A 21197-nucleotide genomic window follows, 5' to 3' on the forward strand; every position below is an offset into this window, starting at 1 on the left:
GTACATCTTTTATTATTGATCTTCGCATGATCCCACCAGTTTTCTATCTGGCTTCCTGTTTTTCTCATATTCATAGAACTTCTTAATGCTTAGGCTGTTCACATAGTTTATAAAAAGAGAGCTGGAGATGATATCCACTCATGACAAGAAAGAGCAATCTTACCAGTTATGGAAAATAAAGATTTAAAAGAGAAGACCATCTTTGCTATCCAGCAGTCTGAGCATTTACTGCAGAAATGTCAGCCAGGGAGTTTTGTTTCCCAAAGAGAAACTGGACATTTTCAACTACCTCCTTTTTATAGATACCCCATTAAGTCATGGTTGGGCCACACCAAACAGGAGGTAAAGGGTTTTTTTTCCTTTTTAAAGTTTGTTCTTTCACTCACTACTCTAAAAAAGGTTTCTGTCCCCTTGCAGTTGAACATTCTGGGTCAGAACTGCCAACGTGGGTTGGTGAAAATGAACTGTACTCATTTTCATTTTGACAGGTAACCTGGTCTAGTGGATAGAAGGGAAACAATAGTTGTGATATAACTCAAGTTCTTGATACATGATATGCTCTTAGCAACTAGGGAAATACTGTCTTAAAGGAGTCCCTGTAAGGTGCCCATTTCATGGAGCTCTGTCAAGTGCTTTCAGCATTTTCATTACCAATTTGGACTATGGAGTAGGAAGCTATGCCTAAAACTGTCAGTGAACATCAGGATTGGTCAAGGCAAGTGCAGAGGTTTGCTTAGATGGGAGAAATCATACAGGATGGATAAACACAGGTTGGGAATCAGTACAGTCTAAAGGATCCAATTTGAGTAGCGAGTCACAAACAATATGTGGGTTTGGGAACACGGACCTTTGCAAACAGAATAGATCTTCTGGTTGGACAGGTAAGCAGAGGTGTGGAACACACGACCTCGGGTGTGCTCTGCTCTGTGTAATAGTTTTGTTAAACCAAGGTACGTAAAAATTGAGAACAGACACGTGAACAGTTTTCAAATGTAAAAACACCGCTACTAAAGAAAACCAGTTGTGACTAAATGTGCTTGCACGCCCTTACACTAATGGAAGGACAAAAAGGAAACAATTTCTAGGAATTAAGGTTTAGGTCAGATGCTACTGCAAGGTTTGTAAGGATCTAAGTACTGAAATCATGGAGCAGGTTATTCAGGGGTATGAAATACCTTTCTGTTAGACAGTAACAGGCTGCTCGAGGAGTACTTGTCCTGCGTTTAGGGCGTACTGGGGAAGGGGGGGTGATGGACACCACCAAATCTCTTATGAACCCTTCCAGCCTTCTGGCTGTGTGATTTTAAATGCATTAAAATTCATGGCATTCCCAACATTTATTTGCAGAGATTGTAAAACAAATTCATCAAGGTAACAGGAAATTTGCAGTACTAGAGTAGTTTATGGCCATATGAAAATTAAATGGTAGAAAAAGCAGAGAAATTCAGTCCTTTGCCTCTGCCAGCTGCTATTTATTTTAATGCGCATCTGACAAAATAAAATAAACTTTCAGAATGCTAGATTTGTGACTATGTAACAACAGCTATAACCCAAAATTTTGCAGAAAGAGCTGACTCTCTCACGTTTGGCATTTGTTTTCCATTAGTTAGACTTTATGACATATTTATTATACTTTGTCATGCATATTTCAGTGTTTCTGTTGCATTAGAAAACAGGTATTTCCTTTTCTTTTCAAATAATATATCTAACTGTAGAAAGTAGACAAAGGACAAAATCTGGCTTAATCTGGAGTTGAAAAATCATGTCCACTGGTAAAAACATAATTCAGAGACATTTTACTAAAAAAACCACACATCTATGTGTTTTGTCATACTCCTTTGCTCTATTTTGTAATGATGTTTCTGACTGCAGGGAGGGCAGCTAGATGGCTCCACTTTAAGGAATGATTCAGTGTAAAACTGAAAAATAGAAAAATATGGCATTTATATCCCCCTTCACCCATATGTATCTATAACTTACAAGTTTTCATGCATCATTTTTTCCACAGACTCCATCAGACAGGATACGTGGGGTAGAAATTGAAAGTCTTTCCGCAAGCCCATCCTTTTAAGTTGAAAGCATTTGGAAAACTAGAATGTTTTGACCCATACAGGAAAGCATCTTATTTTTGTTGATCTTGTTCATAATTCTAACAAGGAATAGTCTTTAAAATCCAGCTCCCCATCTTTCCTGTATTTCGTAGGAGCCGTAGTCTGTTTTTACCCATGTCGTACTGTATATCGCAAGCTTATGGTAAATGCTGGATCTCGCATGTCTCCAAATCAACTGGGCATGGGTGGACTCTGGTCACTGCTTTTAGATTTGGCACTCCAGGACTTGTTCCTCCGATCCCTTTCTTTCCATGCCCTATTGCTGCCCTCCATCTGCCTTACTCTATATCTGACACCTTCAAAATCCTTCCCATTGTTTAAACCTGTTTTTGTGGTGGTGTCTTGTCCCTTTTGGGGGTAGCATGTCTTAAAAATCTTGTAAAAGCTGTTGAAGTTTATGGATCTCTACAAATAGTGAAGCTTGCCTTTCTGAAGGCCTGGGGATCATGAGTGTTGCAGGCTTGGAGAAGTCACTCCCACCCAAAATTTCCTACGTTTTGTTTTCATGTGGGGTGACGGCCGGCTGCCCGTGGTGAACAGGATTCTCTCCTCTTAGAGAAGGTTTCTGGCAGTGTGTGTTTATTCAGACCGAGAGGGTTAACAGGCTCGCTACCTTCCCTTTTTGGTGGGCCCTGATGGGAAGAAGAGTGCTGCTTCATGGAGGTGACCCTCAAAGTAGTGTTAGAGGGACAGGCAGAGCAGATGTTCCCAGACTAAAGCCATGATCGTTCTCCTACAAGGCTGCAAATGCCATTAGGAAAGGCAGCATTATGAAGGCAGAGCCTGTAGCACCAGACTAGGAAAACCTCTATGGAGGAATCACTAGAAGAGGCCATATAATAAACACTTTCTCCATGTCTAATCATGTATTCTTTCCTCGCCTGTTCCCTGATCTGTTCCTCACAGTTTTTTATTCGATCTTCCCCTTGTAGCATCAAATCTTTGGTCTAATATTATGAATATCCCAATTCCAGCATGAGTTTTTCTATTTTGCGGGGACAGAAATTAAACTTTTAACCAGAAAAAGGAATTTGTTGTTGTTGTTTTAAATAACTGTATGTATTCTAGGTAGATCTAAGAATCAGCCAGAGTACCTTGTACTCTGATTATTTGGAGTAGCCACTGACGGTACAGCTTCTGAACTCACAAGGCAGGAACACTTAGTAGTTTATTGAACAGAGTTTTTGCATAAATCAGACTGGTTTTACTTGTATAGGAGCCTCTTAATGAATAATAACTCAAGAACTGAAAACTACTTTCCATATTTTTTATACCTGTACCATCTTTATTAACAATAAACAGGTTTGGGGCCATCTCCATACATGCAATTCTGCCATACCTATATCCAATATAGCATCGGCTTGTGCAAACTGACCTGATGGAGAGAAATATTTGTAATGTACTATATAACCCTAACTCTCTTAAAAACCAAGTGCCTCCTCACCGTGCTGTCCGTGTGCTTGCAGCTTAGGTATGCCTGGCAGGTGGTGGGACTGTTTTGTATTCACGTGCACACCATGTTCTGGAAACTCTGCCCTCCTCACCCATCTAATGGGTAGGGAGTTTGGGGAGAGGTTTACAAAGTATTTAGTATGGCCTTCAGTCTTGTTTAGTTCTGGATTATTTTGTGTTTAATCACAAGCACAAATTGCTGCGCAGTCAAAGACTGCCTTACAGGGTAATGTATTGAACTCATAAAATTGCAACAGTTTGGTTCTGCTTATCTTGCCTTTTTAGTAATCTAAAACAAATATGAAACTTTATGGCAGTTTAAGTTTCCTAACTGGAAGTCTTAAAATGATACGTAATTTATAGAGGACTGTCTGTAATACACAAGCTACTGAAAAGGAATTTATCTTCATTTTCCGTGAGCTAAGATAAATGTTTATAAACACCCAGGCTGGGTACAACTCACTAAACCAATTTCCCCTTGCTTACCCTCTCTGGCATATCAGAGTGGGGGCTAGAGAGACCTAACTTCTTCAGGTGAAATGCAATCCTGGGTACACAATCTCCCAAGGAAAAAAAAATATGTACACCTGAGCATCAGTCTTACTGCTTAAATGTAATTCATCTGACTTAGCAGTTTACATAAATTTCTCCCTCCTACTTGTCATCCTGTGTTGAAAAAAGGACGATGTGCTGTAGAGTGAGATTAAAATTCAGGAGGGTGTCGAGGCTCCTGCTGAGAGGAGGACTGGAGACCTCCAGACTTTGCAGGGTTGGGTTCGTTTTTGTTTGGTTTGGTTTTTACTGAATACACCTGTGCTATGGTAAGTGTATACTAATGTGAGGGAAAGGGTCTGCCGTGAGTATGGAGAATGTTTTCAGGCCAGTTTCAGCATAATTGCTCTATTTTTAAAGATGCCAGTGAGACGAGAGCTTTGAAACCACTTTGGATTTATATTCGATGTCAGGTCTACAGAATTTGACAGGCAGATCCAAGCACTTATATTAGGCTTATTTAAATATAAATAGCTACATGTCAAAGGCATACCCACATGTCCTTAATGATGCCTTACAATATCTTATATGTCAGTAGAAATTTTCAGGGGGTGGGAGGGGATCCCGCCGTAAAGCGTGGGAAAGCTTGACCTCTTCCCAGGAAAAGGGGTAATTGTGGTTAGGTGCTGAAAGACTGCTGATGCCTGAGAGATTTTAGCACCTAATTTCACTGCAAGGAGAGCACCTACCGATCCAAAGGAACACAGAGCTCAAGTTCTCACTCACATGCGCTAGCCTGGTGAAAAGTAGTGTTAAATGTGAGTGAGAGCTTTATACACACATCTAAAAATGGATCTAGGGGAATACCCAAGCTCCATTTTTAAGGAAAGCATTATCCTGGCATCTTTTTTATTTTTAAAAAAATTCATACCCCAGATTCAGAGGAAGTATTAGTATTTAGTGTAGAAAAGGTTGTTGTTAATGTAATTCAAGAGGTGAAGAGGGCAGTGAGTCATACTTGCATCACAGATTTCTTCTCCAACCTTGGATGACTCCAGTGTAAGACTTTTCACACAATTAATGACATATGTATGTGTGTGTATATTATATAATGTGTAGAGTGTGTGTGTGTGTATATATCATGTATAGTGTATGTATACATATATATAGCATGTATAGTATGTGGTGTGTACACATTTTTTCAATATATACATATATATATATTCATACATACACTGCCTTTTTCAGTGAGAAGGGAGAGGTCATAAACCAAACTGCAAATACACCTGAAGGGTGGGGAGAAGGTTCTAACGTGTTCTGATTCTGCTGAATAAGTTTTCCGATCTCAGCTGACATTTGCTCTGACTCATATTTATTGTCCTCGCCAATTACAACACACAGGCTGTTATTTCCTGCTTTAGCTGTATAAGTGTTCCAGTCTTCTGAATTATTATTTTTTGTCACCTTTGTTTGAAAATGCTTTTCCTTTAGATGTGGGCCAAGGCGCGCTCCATTTCCTATGTAGATGGTAGCATTTTATTGCTTAGCATCAAGAAGTAACTTTGAAACCTGGAAAGAAATTTTACACCTGTCAGTTCATCGCTTTTTGAAGTGTTCAACCATATTAGTGATTTTGCAGATATACATTCTGTGTGGTGCTGTTTCTGGAAGAAAGTACACGGAAACCAAGAAGGAATTAATACCTGATATTTGCCCCTTCTGCTCCAGAAATTCTTCAATGCAAAATACGCTGAAATCAGCTTTAAAAACCAGAAATGTGTTTTCATTTTTCCTTTCCCTTAACTTCAGCTGGGCTGTTAGGTCAGTCAAAGCCATTGCAAAAGTTATTAAAACAAAAAACCCAACCCAAACCCAGAATTTAGTTGTTGGAAAAGTAAATCTATTAAAGATATAATTTGTTGGCAAGCTTTTTAAAAAGAGGAGTCTTAAACTAAGTCACCAGCTTGATTTTCTGAAAGTGATCTCAGCACCTTCCACCTTTATAATAGCAAGTTGTGTTGCTAAGCAGCAACATATGGAGTAATATTCTTGCGCGGTATCTTTACAAAACTAGCTGCATTTTCATTCTATTATTGGAGAGTATCCTTCAGACCTTCAGTTTTTCTCTCCCCAAGGTGGAATTCCTCAGTTTCGCTCTCACAGATGAACCCAGTATTATGTGCCATTCTCAGCCCTGACTTGGTTCAGCAGCTACTGAATCTCCTTCAGGAAACCGTGTTGTATTTGCTGACAAAACATCCCTTTTATCACCTAATTCTGGTTTAATTCAACTGTGCAACAAAATCTGCTGTTTTGTGAAATACCTACTCCACACCGTTACAATAAAAGCAGCCTACACTCCTGTTGATAGGTCTTGCCGTGAAAATCCTGTAACCCTGGGATAGATAAATCTGGACACCAACAAACTTAGTTCCCCAGAACCTGTCCAGTGTCAGTCTTGTGCCAAGTCTCCAATTTTCCTCCTGTCCCCCTGAAAAGCACATAATTTTCTCTTTTTTAATGCTTGTTTTGGCAATGTTATCACTTTCTGGACATATACTAGTGTAAAATCCCAGGTTTACTGGGTAGCATGCAGTGGGAATAGGAGTAGCTGCCTCTCTGTCCCCTTCCTGCTCTTTTCTGGGTGAGATTCAGTTTGCATAACCTTAGTCACCAAAAGATTAGGCCAAATTAGTCTTCTAGGCTGCTTCTGCAGTCAAAAGGAGGACAGTGGATCTGCTCAAGCCTTGTAGTTCTTGCTGCCAGGTGCCTGACAGTGGCAGTCTGGCTGCTCAGCACCAGGTGAGAAAGGATTCTGGCTTTTTGGCCATCAGAATATGTACCAAAACCTCCTTCTTCCCTGAAAAAGGTGCAGATAGACCTTCCTCCAGGTAACTGCAACACCATCTACAGCCTGGGACTGACTTTCAGCTACTTTGAATGAAAGGACCAGAAAAAATAGTATTTGCTATCAGAGAAGACCTGTCAACATTCAGTTCTTCCAGAGCTCTCAACTTTTGATGCTAACCTCTATGTAGGGGCCGTTGCACCTTTCACAATCCCCAGAACAAGAGCCAGCTTGATTCAATGTTTTTTCAGGCCAAAACAGGAGTCTTCCTTGATCAAGGAGGACTCATCCCCTTTGTAGTGCATGCTGGAAGCCGTGTAGTGAATCCGGCTTTAAAGCTTTGAAGTTTCTTTATCATCTGTAGGATATAATCTGGTTTTAGGCTAATTCAGGCCAACATGTTTTTTCTGAGCCCATTGACAGGGCTGTCAGTTGGTGTGAGTCAAGGCCAGTTATAACATGCTCACTAGAACTGGACTTCGACAAGCAATCAAATACAAGCAAGTAATACAGTTTGTGATTGCTATCAGTTTGGGAAAATTAGCCCTGATGGCTTCAAGGGAATGGCTTACTATCTATTACAGTCTCCCAAAGTGTCTAGGGAATTTGTAAAATAGGCTAAGTCATGTTAGACACAAGAAATTCCAACCACCTTAATATTTTACAGCAGACAGTTTCTTTTGATCATCTTTTTGATAGAAAATTAATTAGAATTTAAATAACTTTGGGCATAACATTTGATGCTTCTTGCATCCCTGGGTTTTTTCAACTAACTGTATCTTCCAGATAGCAAACACACTTCACTGCCCTTTCAGTTTCCATTTTCCACATATCTCATTTTCTGCGCATCTTTGATTTGTTTCAGGCAGGTAAGTGCCATAGAAGTGTCACTGCCAATATCAGAGATAGCAGCTCTCTGCAGTCCCACAATTACTGAAGGACATACATACAAATAACATTTTTGGGAAGTGTGTATCAACATATACAATATATCTGCTTAAATGAACTGCCAGGGCTGGTGGCTCTTCAGTGTTACGGTGATTCTATTTCACCTCAGAAGCACTTTTTTTTTCTTTATCTGGCATAGGTTTTAACAGTTCCCAACTGCTTTACTTGCTGCTGTCATACCTTTGGCCCATTCAATGAGTCGGTCCCTTTGCATGAGTTGTTGTTTGGCGTGGGCTCCTTACGGCGTGCCGGAGGCAGATCGCTTCTCCTGGCCCTCTACCTCCCATCCCAGAAAGAGCAGCCCCAGCTGCTGGGGACAGTCTGTCCGTCTGTCCATCCCGGCTGCTGTAGAGGTAGGCACGCTTTGCCAGTCCTCCAGGTTGGTGCGATGCAAGACCTCCCGTGTCGGCGTTAGCCCAGCAGTGAGCCCAGGGCACGGGCTGGCTCGCGGGCAAGTTGAGCTCGTTACTCACGGCCGAGGGCGGTGAGCGCTCGGCTTTTGCACTGGAATTGGTTTGTGTCCTGCCAACTGTGCGTGAGAAGCCCACGGTCATGTTTTTGTAGCCGTTGTCCTTGCTGGGTACGTCTGTAGCTATAGAGACAAAAGAGATAGCCCCCACTTGGAGAAGGTAATGAGTATCTAATGTACTTCTCTTTCTAAAACCAAACTGTTAATGCAAACCGAATGATAGCTGTGTGTAGTACACCTTTAATTCTTTTGTGCATGCGGATGCTAGAAAATCCACAGCAAGGAAAGAAGGTCAGGATAAAACATGAGTTGTATATGATGGAAGTGACACCGTGAGCTGCTTGTTTAGTGCATGGGAATGTGTTCACTGTGTAAGTCAAATTGCTGCTAAAAGCCCTTTAGCTAGTGCGGTGAAAGAATTCCTGCAACTAAGAGGATTATAGTGTTCCTTAAGTCCACAATAGAACTTCACTGATATAAGCAGCAGTAGCAGTTATGCTTCAAGGGCAGTGTACAAAGCCATAAGTTTTGTATTTAAAGCATAGCTTCCCTTCACCTTGAGGCATTGACTATTCCCATTTCAATAACAAAAATTCCCAGTAAAACCAGACTTCAGCTGATAAAATATCCTTCCTATGGACTTCAATTCCTAAACTAATAGTGACATTAAAATAATTAACTATAAAGCCCCTTGTGTGATTTTATGGCTTCCTCCTCCTGTATTTGTTGCTGTTAACTCATTATGTGGCCCCAACTGAGCAAAGTGCTCATGTGCCTGCTTAAATCTCAGTCCAGTCAGTGAACATATAAGTGTAAATGCTTTGTAGAGTCAGGGCCCATTGGACTCTAAAATGACCCGAAGCAAATGTTTCTGTTTAGTCCCTTTTTCCAGAGACACTATACATCTCTTCAGTGTTCACTCTTGTTTTGAACTTAGCCACCAAAATGCTGATAAAGAAGGCATTTATCTTTAAGCCAGGGAGCCCTCTTTTTTCCATGATTGTCTATCTTAAACAACAAAGTATTATTTCATCTATCTTAGTATTAATCAATAAACTATCAGTTCTGAGGTAGCCCACACTGAAAGTAGATTACTTGGAGCTTCCATTTCCTACAGCTTTTTAGAGTTTTTCATGCTTTGGAGTGAATTTTTTTGGCTTTTTTCCTTGTTTTTGCTTGAGAATAGAATCCATAGAGATGGGAGAGGAGAAACCTCATCATAACTGACATTTGAATCACTGCTTAGTTTGAGACACTCCTGGGTTTGGTAGAGGGTTATTCATACCAATAAATGAATTTCTAATTTTCGTGTGTTAGAAACATAACAAAGAAGACTGTCTTACTTGACTGGTTCATGAAGGAAGAAGAATGATCTTTTTCCAGCTTTTTCCTCTACTGCAGCTTATGCGTTAAAAGGTCTAGCTCCCTTCTGTTCATTTCAAGAAGCTGTAGTAGACTAAATGCTCAAAGATTGGCAGACTTCCCTCAGATAGTTATGAATATTTCATTTGTCTCTGGTTTTGGTAGTACTGTTGAGTACATGATCATGTCAAAACAAGCACTTATAACTGACACTTAAAGTGGCTGGCAACAAACACCGCTGCTCATAAATAGCCTTCTCTTTACTGTGCAGTTCTGAAGCAGTGAAGAAAACACGGTTATTTGAGTGTAAAATGCACAAAGCCAGATCCAGGAATAATGCATCAGCTGTGATAAAAAAAGCACTTTGCACCCTGTTTCCATATTGCTTGTTTAGACTAGGTAAAGGACAATTACAGCATCTGCTATTTGGATGCACAGAATATAATAATTGATATTATTTTCCATCTTAATAAATAGTTGAAGAAAGAGAAACTGACTTGAAGGACAAAAGGTATCAACAGCCCCCTGATATTTAAGATGCTATGATGTTCATGTTCCCTACTTGAAGTGGCTCTGGATGCTGGATTCTTACTGTAGTCTCTCCATCTAGTGGTTAGATGGATGGGATGCCATATATTCCCCGTATAAGTTCAGAGCATATATGTTCTGAACATCTTTCAAGATGTTCACAGCTGAAAATGGCTGGGAGCTGTTAAAATATGAAGGAAATGATTTGGGAGAGAAAGCACATAGCTACATTAGGTAAGGAGGGGAGACTAGGGTAAATGCAAAAAAGAAACCACAGGGGAATTCAGTAAAAACCATCAGGTTAGATCTTCGTCACTGAAGCTTCCCCTTCTTAATAGATGATTTGAGCTCAACTCCCTTGTCTTATATATATAAAAAGAAACCAGCTTGCCCATGGATGCTGGGCGTATGCACAGTCATACATGTTAATGCCTTACAGGGGTGACCTGGACACGTCTCTGGCACTATGGGCCTCGTGGTTGCCTGCAAGATTCAGCAGCGCATCCTCTGTGTACAACCATCCCTCAGGTCTTTCCTGGCGCTTGTACTTTCTTCTGAGCAGATGAAGTGGCACCAACGCTCCCTTGGTCCCCCAGCTTGTGGCCAGCTAAATCCAGAGGGAGCTGAACAGGGGCTGCAGTAGGTCAAAGTTTTGGCTGTGGAGCACAGGATATTAAATATTAAATATAGCAGTATATCCCTCACCGGAGGCAGGGAGCTGCTGTCCTCTTCTGTCTGGGCTGGAAAGCTCCAACGTTTTAGCCTGAAAAAAGCCCATGGGCTCAGCTGTAGTTGCCACCTGGCTCCCTCCAGCAACAGGCTGACTGGACCGGTTGACTTGGCCAGTGGGGACGTCCAGACTGACCCCTGCATGCCTAAATTGGGTAACTGGAACCTGTTACCCTAACATAATTTCATATGGCCCATAGCCGTATTATTATTTTTTTCCCATACCATTGTACAACAGCGTTCATGTGTTTGGAAGGTGCTGGCTACTCTCCTGCAACGGAAAGGACAGACCCGATCTCTTTTCTCTTTAAGGAAAGGACAGACCCGATCTCTTTAGAGGAAGCCAAGCTTCTTCTAGGTCGTGGCTTTTCCCCAGGTCCTTGTTGTGACAGGCCCACAAGTTTGCCTGCACCCAGCCTGAGGCTGTTCTCTGAGGTTCCTGGCATGCCAGATATTTGGGGTCCTTTTCTTGAACCTCCAACCTCACAAGCTCCAGTTACAGCAAAAGCCGTTTGCATCCCTTTTTACTAACCACCTCCATTTTTTATTGTAAGCTCATCTTTTCACTGGTTTATGACCCCTCCAGACTTTGACCTGTTGAAATTTTCCACGCTCTGCCCAGACCTCCCCAGTTTCTTCTTTTCCGATGCATGAAATAGCACTGCAGCCCATCACTTGGTGAGTGATGTATCTGCTACATCTTGTCAGCTAAGAGGCGAAGGGTTGCAGCTTTTGAGGTCAACCAAGCGATGTGTGACTCGGGCCCCTTTTGAGGACGCTTCCACCGCTGCCGTTGTCCTCACGGAATACTGCCGTGGCTTCTCCCACGCTCTGTGCCCTGGCACATCTAATGTACCTACTCAGCACACGGCCATAGTCATCTAACTAGCGGCGTCTTGCACGTCAGATTGAGTGGAGAAGGGAGTATTGGGTGAGTATGCGAGATGGAGCTTGGCTGAAGGGCAAATCCAGATGAGAGCTAATTGTGCCAGTCTGATGCTCAGTGCCTGAGATCAGACGCGCTCGCCTGTTGCTGCCTCCGGCTGAGTTCGGAAAAACCAAACCACTTCTGCTAATTCCCAGGATGAAAGTAAGGGAGACACACCATTTTCTCATTAAAATAACCTCAACACCCATGCCCTCAACCCTCTTCTTTTCTTTAAATATAGTGTTTTCCCTACATTTAGGCTACCGAATTTGGCAGGAGATGATCTTTGCCCCAGAGAAAACAGCTGAGTTTACAGCAAAGAGGTGTTTTCCAGCCACCCTAAATAAATACCTTTTGATCCCAATGGGTCGGTATTTCCTGTGCCATTTTAAAGTTGCGGTTTAGGTCTTCTGTGTATTTTAAAGGTATATTATATATATCCTATATGTTCACATTTAGATTGGGCTTTATAAGCTTGGCTATTCTAGAACATTATTTGAATCTATTTTTTCTCAGCACCATCTGGTGCTCTTCTATCAGCTGGCTGTGCAGACACTAGGCGTTTCTGGGAGGCACTTCCATTTGACTACTGAAAATATGGTGTAACAATTGCGTTAAATTGTCCAGTAGTTTTAAAATAATTTTAATTTAAATTGCCTACTGCTTTTTCTTCTGCAGAACTGTAATCTTTCTGTAGGTTACATCAACTTGAGCTATATTTCGCTGGAGGCCTTCCAACACCAATAAATAGAGAATTTTTAAAGGTAACACCTTCTAAAGGTAGGCTGCAAAGCTGCAAAGGCAATGAAACCAAGAGTGCGTAGGTAAATACAGTACATGTTTTCAAAAACAAAACTCTGGGAGTACTTCTTATAGAGCAGTCTAACACTTCTTGAAGTCCCCTGGCATTTCTTGCATTGGTAACATATCCCAAAACGTACCAGGGCGATACCACAACCACGCCAAGACTCAGCTGCTTGCCTTCACCGCTATCAAAACAGCCATGTTAGGGCTGAAGTGGCTTGGAGAGACAGAAGGAGCACAACAAACACGATCACTCAAGTCAGCCGTTTCCCAAGACGTGGCACAAGGCTAGGGGAACGACAGTCCCGCACCAGCCCGGCAGCATGCTCGGAGGCATCAAGCGATACGAGTCTTCCACCACCCCTTCAGTTGTGCAAGCACGACTCCAGCACCTCACGTGTCCTGCAATTTACTGGTGCCCAGAACACCAAAAAAAAGTGAGATAACTGACACTGAGGAAGCAGATGAGTTACTTAAGCATAAAACAGTTAACAGCTACAGCAACTCTGGACATCAAATAAAAATCGAGAGAAGCTTCAAGTACATTTGGGGATCATTGCAAGGGATGCTTGGAGGTCATTTGTCCTTTGGACTCATCTTACCATCCTTGTCCCCTCTGGAAAGCTGGGACATCCAGGTCACCTGGGCTTTAGAACCATTAAGGAAGGACATACTTTATGATCCTTCCTCACTTCTGGTCCATTGCTTGCATTTCTACTGCAATTCTGTACTTTTAATCTCCTCTCTGCAACAGTGGGAATAGAAATGTACTTCTGGGAAAAAAAAGTACTTCCAAAAAACCCCTAAAGTTCTAATTTGCTCATTCCCAGGATCCGGACTGTAAGTAAATCATATGATAGAATTATAATATGAGGCACATAAAACCCAAAACAATTGGCTACATTGGTGTAAACATGAAGTGAAAGACTCTGTGAGCACGACAGCTAACTAAGTTTGCTTTCCAATAGGTTTGTCTCATGACAAATGAGTTTTTAAACTCAATTACAGAAGCCTGCAGCAGAAGGTCACCCTTAATAGATACTGGGGACACATTAAGAATGTCCTATTTCAGGGACAGCTGTGATCAGAGCTTTCTCTTTTTTAATTATCAGAAGAGAAAAATGGGAGGAAAAAAAATACAAACAAAATCAAAAAGAAACCTAAACTAGAGTGGATTCTCTGGTGTATAATTTGAGTTCATTCCACATTGCATTTTTCTTCTTAATGGGAACATTAATAAGGATCCTTCTGCTCTAGTGACACGTGAAGAACTCTGTGTCAAAGACCTCTGTCCACCTAATAAGTTTCAAAACCTCAATCAAATTTACAAGGAAGATATTGGGACCAACGGACAGATTTATTAACATATTGGCACAGACACAATGACAATGCAGGCTTCCCTTCCTAAGGAAACAAGCTAAAGGTGTGAAAATAGAAGGATATATACCAAAATCATACCCATAATCACTTCACTTTTACACACATTTCTTTCCCTTATTTATGATCTATACTTTATCTGTGCAGAGGGTAAACTCTTGCAAACTCTTCAAGACAGAGATATTATCTAAACACAGAGGGAAAATGTGCTGACTGATGCTTCTGCCTTTATTGAAGATCTTTAGCTGTGGATTCCATGGCTAGCTGGGGTTCAGTTAATATTAAACTTGTAACATAGCTCCAGCTAACATGGGATCCTGGATTCTTCAGTCAGAGAAAATTCCCATTAGTCATGAAAAATTTAGTTCAAATAAGCAATACAGGATTGGACCATTATCTATTATTAATCCTTTTTTCAAGCTAAAGTAATTATGAGAAAACAAGTCCTATTCTTGGGGAAAAAAAAAAAATAAAAAAGAATAGTCCCCAGTGCTTTCAGAAAGGATGGATTTTATTTTGTAATTGCCTTTTTGCAGAAAATCATTAAAAGACTAGACAGGAAAAATACCTGTTATTTTTCAGCGGACTAAGTTTGTGTGTGTTTTATTTACTTTGAATAAGAACATTTCTACTGAAACTCCAGATAGAACCAACTACTCTAGAAGGCTAGAATCATAATTAACTAAAACCAAACAGTGTCACTGTATTATTTTGCCTTCCGTGTGTACTTACACAGTTACTATATATGTTTTTAACTCACAGTCCGACACATAAACACATATGTTATGCAAAAGCACCCACACCACAAAGAGGTAGGTAAAGCTCTGACTATTTCCACTGCATTAGCATGCGCAAGTTGTGCGCCAGGCAACAGGGGATGACGTTTGACTCGGGTGATTAGTGGCTTCCACCTTTAACCGTGTTTTATTCCTTTACAGACTTGTGCACATCAGTGTTCTGCATCAGCTCAAACCCATTCATTTCAAACTTTTTTTTTGTTAGTTAAAGTTTGGATGCATTGCATTCCAGGGAGCTGCCTTTTTGCTTATTTATGTTTGTAGCTTTACAGGGGCTTAGTTCTCTTGGGTGCAGTTTACTCTCAAGTACCGCATTCGGGAGGCAAAAAGACCTTAAAGTGGACATAAATTACATTTGGCTGAGTACAAGACTCAGTCGATAGAGTTTAAACATTTGAATACTTCCTGAAATTCTGCTGGCACATCTGGGTTTGCTAAAAACACTCTGGAGGGAAGCTGGGGAATTAACCATAACCTCAGGAGACCAGTGTGCTGAGGCTCCATCCAGAGTCAGTGCAGAGAGACTGGCTCCAAAATTAGCCCCCCTGCAGAATTTGCTTTTCTTTGTTGGCTGCAAAGATGCTTAGGGAGACCAGCCTTGCTTTTCCAGAGTTAATCTCCCTGAATGTTTCCTAAGAACTTTTTCATAATCCTTATAAAATGAGGCTAAGCGCCCAAACCTGATCTATACCCCACCCAATCTTGTGCTGACTTCCATGGGCTTTGGATCAAATTTAATGGCCACCTCACAGAGCTACTGCATGGGAAGCTCACTTTTAAATAATGCTTATGCATAGCACAGCATGTGCGTTCTGTGTAGGGAACGAAGCTTTTGCCTCACAGTTATCACCAATGTGCTCGGCGGTACGAACTCACTGGAGAAGCATTCTGTAGCTGTCCGCAGAAAAATACATTCACACCAAAGCTTAAAAATAAAAATTGGATGTTATTTTAATGTTTAACCTCCATCTTAGAGCTGTAGACTCCAAAAAGGCATGATGCTTCAGTCCAGAGCATGTCAAAGGAGAGCACATTTTGAAGCACAGTCTATAAATACTTCCACAGCAGAACTGGATTTACCCACAGACTGTAACTAATGGTAAACACATGACAGCAAGATGGGCCCTTGCACCACCACTTTGAAACCGATCATTTAACTGTGCTTTCTATTTACCCAGTGCTACTCCATTTCCCCCAAAAACCCCAACACAACAGCTGAACTATGTCAGTATTTGGCACGCTTTTTTTAAGAGCACAAAAACCTGGTTTCGATGCTTATCAGGCGTGAGGCCCTTTTATCAAAATGGTGAACTACCTGGAAGAAATAGCCTAGAAAGGATGAATCCTACCACTTAAAACTTCATCACGTGTTGTTTGCAAGGCTTCTCTAGTGTCCCACGCCGAGTGTGACCATTGCCAACACTACACCAAGGCCAGATGAGGCTTTATCTTGCCAAGCCTTGAAAAAAATCCAAGGACAGAGGTCCTAAGCACAGTCCTAGCATTGCTCTGCTGTTTCCACACCCCTAACAGAAAATGCTTCTTTTGGTTCACTTTGTGCTTTGTAATGTTTCTCCATCTCAGGCAAGTCCTGCGTGCTGGAATAACTTGAGTGAAAACATTGTACCATTATACAAAATGCCATACCTGAAAAGCAACTGGAGATGACCTACCAGCTATTAAGGACGAGATGCTGACTTTGTCTCCTTTCTGCTTTTGCTCCAACCTCCACTGGGACTCTGGTTTATGCTGGCATGCAGCATGATGTCTGCTAGTGCCTGGTGGAGGCAATGAAAGTGTTCCCACTGCATTCGCTCACTTTTGGGTTTGCATTTGTTTTGCTTCTGGAACTACAATGTTGATTACCATTGCTGATCCAAGACCAACATTTGCAGGTTGTTAAAGCAATCAATCCAACAGCTCAGCTTCTTAAATTCTATCTTTTGTCACCTTCCCCTAGGTTGGAAAAATCCACAAGAACGCTGCCCGCAAAAGAGAATACCGCTTACTGTTCATGGTGATCACTACAGTTATCTGTTATCTCTTGTGTTGGATTCCCTATGGAGTTATAGCACTACTTGCAACATTTGGTAAGCCAGGTGTGGTGACTCCAGTTGCAAGCGTCATACCTTCCATCCTAGCAAAAAGCAGCACTGTTTGCAATCCTATTATCTACATACTTATGAATAAGCAGGTAAGACATATATTATTTTTCAACTGTGTTTTCTTCAGGGTCTGTTAGGCATTCTTGACCGCTGTGACTACCAGTCCTATAGATGTGTCTTTACGAGAAGGACATTCAAGGCTTGTCCAAACAATATTACTGGAGTCTTGGGGTGGAAGTGTTTGCAGTCAACAATATATTGCTAGGTAGGAAGAACAGATAAACATTTGCTTATTGAAATTGCTTGTGTTCTTCTGAGGGCACACTGGGTGTTAATTTGTATGCTGCAGAGTTAGTTGCCAAAGGTATCGGCGTCTATTTACAATAAGAATACTCAAACCTTTTTTTTGGGGGGGAGGGGGGAGCAGGGAGAAAAGAGAGACAAGAAAAGGAAGGGATTTCATGACCTTGGAAACAGTATAAAGGATGAGAGCATTTGCAAATACCAGTTTCAGGACAGATCCCCTTGAAAACAAGTGGTCATTGCAATTATAGTTTTTGTGGACTTCTACTTCCTTCCTGTTAAATTCCCAGTTCACCTACATGCCAAAACAAATAATGAATTTTGTCTCCAATTCCTTTCTTCATTATGTTCATTACACTATTATTAAGCAAATAAACCCTCTTTATCCTTTCTTGTTCAGTGTATGCTGGAGCCTACCCTTAGTATTTATCAACACCAGCATTATATTATTATGGAGCCTAGACAAGGGAAAAGTTGAATGTAACAGCCAAATATATTCCAGTTTTGCCATAGCCTGAGATCATTCTTGGTCTGGTTCATCTAACCTTAAGTTCTTAAACAAGGAATTAATCTACTCCTGGAACTTGAGGGAAAGATCTCAGGCAAGCCATGAAACCTCCCTGAAATCAGAAGAAAAAAGTACTGTTGCCTTCCCCAAGACCTGAACTTCATTTCCAAAGTCTAGTTTCAGCTGACGTTGAAGAAGATAGTGAGCTCCATTTGAAAAGTGCTAATGCTGAAGCAAGACAATAACTTTTTCTCCTTCCCCTTACCTGTTACATTTCTCATGGAAACTTCTCAAGAGCAGCATCTGTCTTGCTTCTTTATTCTCTGAGCACTTTGACTGAGGTCCTTGACTTCCATGAGATCATCTGACTGTGCTGTGATCACTGGAGCAGGCTATAACAGTGATCGCAAGCATGTTTTGGCATTGTCTTTAGACATGGAGCACATCCCAAAACAGCAAGGGTATGGAAGCTGGGGGAAAGATATGGGTCCTAAAACACACGAACTCAGTACAGAGCCTTGGGTGCCTCCATATGTCTCGAAAACAGAATCACAAGCACAATTACCTGTGCTGACAACCTGGCATCCACAGATATACACACAATTAAGGCTGTTTTTATATTCTCAAAGTGCTCCAAGCAGTTCTTGAGAACTGCGTATTCTGCAGCATCAAAGGCTTAGGAGACAGTCACACTGCTGTGGGGGTGCTGAGGCAAAAAGCAAAGGCTCACTGTTGGGAAAAAGTTGATTAGCAGGAATAAAATCAAGGTGCTTGCACATCACAGGAATGTAGCAAGCTGCCTAAAATCGCTCTTTCCTTGTCTCTTTCGGCTACAAAGGAAATACTTCTGGATGCTTATCTTGTTTCTCAGTATGGGGTTTACTTTTGATCCAGTTTGTCATCTCTTGCAGGAAAGATCAGTGTGGGATGGTCTGACTACAAGGGGAAGATCTGCTAGGACAGTTTTGAGGCGAGACAGGCTGTTTCTTAGAAGCAGGAATTGCAAAGGCTGTGCAAGAAGTCAGGAGCACCATGGCAGAGAACTGGAAACAGTTTCTTAAAAATCCTTCCTTCGTCTCCAGCCCCATGTGAGACCAATGTATTAGATTTCTCTCTTTGAACACTGAGAATGTTTCATTCGTTTCCCACTGCCTACTGTTCCACAGCTGCCACCGCTTAACAAAAAAATGCAAGGGGGCAAAGTCAAATAGGTCTTGGAGGGCGGATCATTAGTTGCCAGCTGGAAGTTGGTGGATGGGTTGGGGCTTTTTCATAGTTAGCTTGCTTATTGTTGCAAAAATCAAGACAAAAATCACTCCTGAAAAGGAGCTCGGTCAGATTTGAGGTAAATACTTTTCAGTGTACTAAAACCAAAATAATAGCTACTGCCTAGCATTAATCTGCAGCTCTCATCTGCTCTGCCACTGTGTATTAGTAAAATTAATTGTTTTTATCTGACACTGAGGACTGAGCTTCACTCAGAAAGGGTGAGACACATCCCTCCATCTGTTCCCAATCCTTTCAGAACAGGAACAATAGTAACACCCTCAGCCGATGCGTCACCGGTGTTCACGGCACCTCAGCTACTCTGTAGTTGTTCTCGTTCTTTTTTGTAAATTTAACACCTCAGGAAAAGCTGTCTTCTTCCCCGCACTCAGCTTTTTTGGGCTTTGTGCTTAGCTGAGAATTGTCACAGGAGGCTGGTGCCTCCCAATACAGAAATTCTCTGGCCTGCATTTTTCACAGTCCTCTCTTTTCGGATGCCACAGTAGGCTATTTACTCCTGCATCTTACAAATACACTGAGAACCTATGGCTTAATTTTTAGTTCTTCCTGTGTAAGCTAACTTTTTTGATTTGGGATATGCCCTGAAGATTGCAAAAATAGCATTGGTTGACCGCAGCTGTGGTGTTAGCTTCCAGCTGTCACAAATCAATGTGGAATATCATGGAACCATCAGCCTCTGAGCCTTAAAACTCATCCTGCAGAGCACACCTTCAAATTCACTCTCAAGCAGGCCCTGGCTCACTTTCATGGTCCAGGAACCCCAGAGAAAATGTTTTGACTTTGCCGTTGCCTTCTGCAATGACCTGAGGCGATAAAACGCTGAGGAAAACGGTGAATTTCTTTCCAGCTGCAGGGAGTCCCTCAGGTGGGATGGCATGGGGCATGCTGCTCTCCATCTTCCTCTGCTCTCCATCTTCCTCTGCTCTCCATCTTCCTCTGCTCTCCTCTGGGAGAAGAGAGATGCACTGTTTAAGCTGGACCATTCCTGGTCTGGTAACATCACTCCAGGCAGACATTAAGCTTCGCTGACAAAGCTGTAAAGCACTAAACTGCCTGAGACCAAGTGATGTTTGGGGGAAAGCTGGGAGAGACAGTAGAGGAGACTCTGCTTTCCATGTTCTCTCGCTATGGATGGCTCTTTTGTCCCTTGGCAACATGGCCATGTGTGCCTGAGGAGCCCTTCCCAAAGGGCAGGTCCCCAAAAATGCAGCACAGAGCCAAGTACCCTGCCAGCTGGGCTGGCACTGCCTCCCAATTCCCAGAGAGAGCTGGGCAGGGTCAGCATGCTTGGACTTTCAGTGCATCAGTCCTTTATAGTTATATAGTTAATGTAGTTATGCAGATTTTCTTGTTCATCCCTTCTTACCTCTCTCAGTGTCTTTTATTCCCATCGCAGCTCCCAGTCAAGTTTGCGTTTCTCTCTTCAAACTTCCACCCATGCAGCCACCCCAAACAGATTTTTAATGACAGCTTCAACTACCTTCCTTTCACCGTGGCAGTGCTGACAGAAACCTGCTCTTTCACGCGTTACGTGCAAGCAGATATTAAGCATTAACCCAAAAGACATGGAGCTTCCCTGTAGCCATGGGCTTGCTGTTGAGGAGATGATTGCTGGCGGCATTTTGCTTTTGTGTATTCCATAGAACGGCACGGGAACCCCAACACGAAAGAGCTTTCTGGCTCGTGCAACTGTATGTGAGGACATACTGCACTGATAACCAGGGATCGTTAGCTGGATAACATAATGGCCCGGCAGCTTTTGAGGTTAGCCTTATCTCACTTATCAGAAGTTCATTTTTTATTGATACAGAAGTCAAGATATGAACAATGAGTGCTTGAGAGGGTATTGCTACAGATGAGACAACAGTGAGATCGAGTGAATTTGCCTTCTCTATTTCACGTCATTTCAAGTTAGCACTCAGAGAAAATAGGAACTCGCTGCATTGCTACTGGCAGCCAAATTTAAGTCAAGTTAAACCTCTGTCACTCAAAGATCTACAGAACCGATTGCTTGGAAGCCACTGATCAGATTATAAGTCACAACCTTTGTTGGTGTAAAATAGCCTTGCTCCACTGCAGCTCATGGGCTTTTGACTAATTAGTTCCATAGATTTAGTCACTGGGGTAGCGCACCTAAGGGCCCCTGGAC

General features: G+C 41.9%; 1 protein-coding gene across 2 annotated transcripts in view; it reads left to right on the plus strand.

Moving 5' to 3' along the window:
• Window positions 1–21197, plus strand: part of LOC138681898 (pinopsin-like) — a 94149-nt gene that overhangs the window by 51037 nt on the left and 21915 nt on the right. For both annotated transcript variants that reach the window (XM_069770162.1, XM_069770160.1), the window contains exon 4: window positions 16806–17039. In XM_069770162.1, coding sequence (XP_069626263.1) covers window positions 16806–17039 — 234 coding nt within the window. The remainder of the gene's footprint in view (window positions 1–16805; window positions 17040–21197) is intronic.

The sequence above is a fragment of the Haliaeetus albicilla genome, chromosome 25, assembly GCF_947461875.1.
Source record: "Haliaeetus albicilla chromosome 25, bHalAlb1.1, whole genome shotgun sequence".
In the NCBI taxonomy this organism is placed as follows: Eukaryota; Metazoa; Chordata; class Aves; order Accipitriformes; family Accipitridae; genus Haliaeetus; species Haliaeetus albicilla.